This window comes from Gavialis gangeticus, unplaced genomic scaffold (genome assembly GCF_001723915.1).
Source record: "Gavialis gangeticus isolate Ggan-Ray unplaced genomic scaffold, GavGan_comp1, whole genome shotgun sequence".
NCBI classification, from domain to species: Eukaryota; Metazoa; Chordata; order Crocodylia; family Gavialidae; genus Gavialis; species Gavialis gangeticus.
Window position 1 is genome coordinate 50,561,739 of NW_017729030.1, and position 4,045 is coordinate 50,565,783.

A 4,045-nucleotide genomic window follows, 5' to 3' on the forward strand; every position below is an offset into this window, starting at 1 on the left:
TATATATATATATATATATATATATATATATATACACACACACACACACACACACACATTGATATTCAAAAACACTTGAATACTTTGTCATATCCATGTGTGTATGCTCCATGATTTATCTTAAATATTGTGAAAATATAACTTTGTAATAATCCCATATCAAAACGGCTCAGTACTTGCGCAGGTGCTCTTTAACATCTTCATTAATGATCTGGAGTCGGAAGTCAGATGCAAACTGGCAAAGCTCACAGAATACAGCAAATTATGGGGAAGGGCAGTCACACGGCAGGACAGGCTGGGGATACAGGCCGACTCAGACACGCTCTCAAGGTGGGCTGGCCAAAACCAGATGGCCTTCAATGTTGAGAAGTGTAGGGTGCTCCACCTCGGTAGGAAGAACCCTCAGCACACTTACAAGCTCAGCAGTGCTACGCTTGCTATCACCATGACCGAAAGACACTTGAGGATCCTGATTAATTACAAGATGAATATAAGTCACCAATGCAATGCTGTGGTTGGCAAAGCAAACCTAATTCTGGTGTGCATGTACCGATGAATCTCAAGCAAAACCAAGGATGTCATCCTCCCGGTTTACTCAGCCTTGGTGAGGCCGCATCTAGAGAACTGCATCCAGTTTTAGGCCCCCCTTTTCAGAAAGGATGTGAAAAAGCTTGAGAGAGTCCAGAGGAGAGCCACTCATATGATCCCATGCCTGGAGGCCAGGCCATATGAGTAGAGACTGAGGGATTTAGGAGTCTTCAGTTTGGAAAAGAGAATGCTCAGGGGTGACTTGGTAGCAGCCTACAATTATATGAGGGGTACATCAGGACCTGGGGGAACAGCTGTTCACCAGAGCTCCCCAAGAGATAACAAGGTCTAACAGCCACAAACTCCAGGAAGGCCAATTTAAACTAGACATAAGGAAAAAGTTTGTTACAGTGAGTGTGTCCAGGGTCTGGAACAGACTCCCCACCCAGAGGTGGTGCAAACACCTATTCTAGACTCTTTCAAAAAATGTCTGGATATTTTTCTTGCTGGGATCACTTTATCCCAGTTGACTTCCTACCTATCGCGGTGGGGGGAGGAGCAGGGGCTGGACTCGATGATCTCACGAGGTCCCGTCCAGCCCCTTATGTCTATGAAATCTATTACATCTATGAAAATGACCTACCCTCAAATGAAGTCCATTCTCTAGTTGTAGTTTTTTACTAATTCTAATGTGGTAAAGAAGAGCCTACGATAAGTTGTGTTGACAAGGATAGAGAGAAGTTGCTAGCAGTGTGCCCCAGGAATCAGTCTTGTGAACAATCTTAATAAATATTTTCATTAAGGACCTGAGCATAACAAGAATATGCCAATGAAAGTCACTGATGACTGACAGTTGAGAAGTATCATTAAAATGGAGGAGTATCAAAATATTTTACAGAAATAATTAGATGACACTGAGGACTACAGCAATGGAAATGGGATGAAATTTATTTGTACAAAGTGCAAGGTCATGCACTGAGAAATTAATACCAAGAAATCTACTATTAGCGGGAGCTCAGTGGTTGGAAATGATAGTGAGAAGAGGGTCTCGGTACACTAGTCAATCACAGGATGACTATGATGCACCACCAAATAATGCAGCCATAAAAAGGCAATTGTTTATCTGGAAAGTATATAAGTTGAGATTTTACCAGTAGAAACAGACAATATTAGCACCTTTCTAAAAGGCACTATTAAGACCTCTTCTGGAATCCTTTGTACAATCTGACTACCTTTGTTCCAAAAAAAGATGAAAGCAGGCTGAAATGTGCAGAAAAGGTCCATTAAATTTGTGAGAGGGGATGAAGGGTTTGTCTGCACTACCTCAGTGCTTTAGGGAGGACTGCCATCAGAAAGCACATTCTGCCCACTTGCTTTTGCTCAGTAGGTGCCTAATCCTTGAAATGAGACAATAGATCCATTTCAGAACCTACCTGAGCACCACTTTCAGATGCTCTCTCAGGCATTCATCCTGTTTCATACTCAGGGCCACTTTAAGCCTATTACCCTATCTTATTTCCAGAATTTGGAAGGCAGGGAATGGGACAGCAAGTTGGGCATGCTTCTCAGCAATGACACAGAGAGACTGTATACAGTTTGGCTTGTTTTGGCTTGCTGCCTAGCAAGACAAAGAAGACTTGATTGCATCAGGTAAGTACCAGGGAGGGAGAAGCTGAATGGTAGTGTTGGCACAAGCACATATGGGTATAAACAAGTCATGAATAAATAAATGTATACTGAAAACTTGAAAAAGATACCTGTCCACTGGAGGACTGCGCTTCAGGGATAAGTAATGACAGCAAAATACCTAGGATAGTGTTTGGTGAGTTTATGACTTTGTTTAAAGATACGGTTGCCTGGGATAGCAAAGTCTTGACCTGCTTTCTGAGTTGGTACATTCCAGTCTTATATCTTAGTTTCCCAGGTATCTGAGAATTAACTGACTCTTAAAACAAGGTACAATTTTAACTGAAAAAAGCCAGTAGGGAAAGTGGTTCTTTATACAAAGACTGGATTGAAAATGTTTTCAAAGGGTTACACACAATTGTTTGACTGTATCTACCTAATGGTGGCTCATAAATGAAACACACTAAAAAAGGCTTTTAGTGATAACATCCCTTAATTGCAGAGTTGTTAGGATTTCAACTGTGACTATCAAGACTCCTGTCCAAATCAATTTAAGTTATCAAGTTCTCCCCTTCTTTCATTTTCTTCTTTATGAAAAGTGGTTTACTTTCAAGAACAAAAGAAACATTTAAAGAAAAAAAATGCTTTCCCTTTTCTTTCTGCAAGACTTTCAGCCTTCACGAGAATTTGAAGACAAGCTGATACATTAAAGTAAAAACAAAGATTTTATTATGGGGAAGGTCATATTCAGATCTAAAGTTGAAGGAAAAATTGCAATTGTTGAAGTTACTTCCAGTGATTCTCACCACTTTAAACAGTACTTCAAATAACCTGTAATATACTGTAACTCAAAACCAGTTTAGCTTAGAAATAATAAAAATACCAGACGTTCCTCCAGTCTGTAAAAAATGGAGGAAACATCAACCTTCAGAGTGCAACGTAGTTTTTACTGTTTAATGTCTAAATGTCTTTTTATTATCTACAAAATCTGAAATGTTATTGTCTCATTGCAAGATTGTATTTCACAGGACTGGATGAAACAATAACTGTTTTTTAACCTGGGGGGGAAATCCTATTGTGGAAAGTATGATATAAGAAAAACTTCGGCTAAACAAATTGACTGGAGAAATTTAAGATGTGAAAAAAAATATAGCTAGAAATAGACCTGCATACTTCCCCCACCTTCTCCTGAAGTTTGGCTTCTCTAGATAAGCAATGTAAGTAAGTGGTATTACACCAAGTGATAAAGTAACATATAACTGTTGCAATTTAAAAATGTAATGTACAGAAGACCTTTACATTGCTAAACTGCTTTAGGTAAAATCTAAGTCTCCTCCCCCCTACCACTTTCAGGCGCAAAGAAGTTTATGAAAGGTACTGATATAGTTAGAGATGGGTATTATAGCCTTCTAAATGAAGTGCCTTAAAAGAGAAGTGCTCTTTAGATGACAGTATTGTATGTACTATAGGAACTCACCATTGAAAAATAGAATTCACTATTAAAATTTTCCTCTCTACTACTACATCCACCCATAGAATGTTGTATGTAGTAGTAATTTGTTATTTCTCAATTGGAAATAGATTTGCATACCATTTGATGTATTTGTGGCATCTTCAACTTCTCTTGCATGTCTAAAGGTTTCTGTGATATCACCCCTCTCCAGTCTTGGCACATTTTGCCTGGTAGAAAGATCAAAAAAGTTTAGAAGAACATGTTATTTTAGTACTGTTCACCAAACTGAGTACACCAAATTCAGAAAAGCTTTCTCTAGTACAGAAGACCTGCCCATAATCTGCTTAATTCACAATCCTATCTCCAGCAGTAACAGATGTTCCAGAGAAAGGTGTAAGAGTACCACAGTAAAGGTGTTCCCTCAGCAGGTCTCCTCTT

At 39.1% G+C, this 4,045-nt stretch overlaps 1 protein-coding gene across 1 annotated transcript in view; it reads right to left on the minus strand.

Annotated features, from left to right (window-relative positions):
- Window positions 1-3,828, minus strand: part of LOC109300953 — a 61,384-nt gene extending 57,556 nt beyond the window's left edge. The window contains exon 1 of the mRNA XM_019521841.1: window positions 3,746-3,828. Within this exon, the coding sequence (XP_019377386.1) occupies window positions 3,746-3,784 (39 nt within the window). The 5' untranslated portion in view covers window positions 3,785-3,828. The remainder of the gene's footprint in view (window positions 1-3,745) is intronic.
- Window positions 3,829-4,045: the final 217 nt, after the last annotated feature.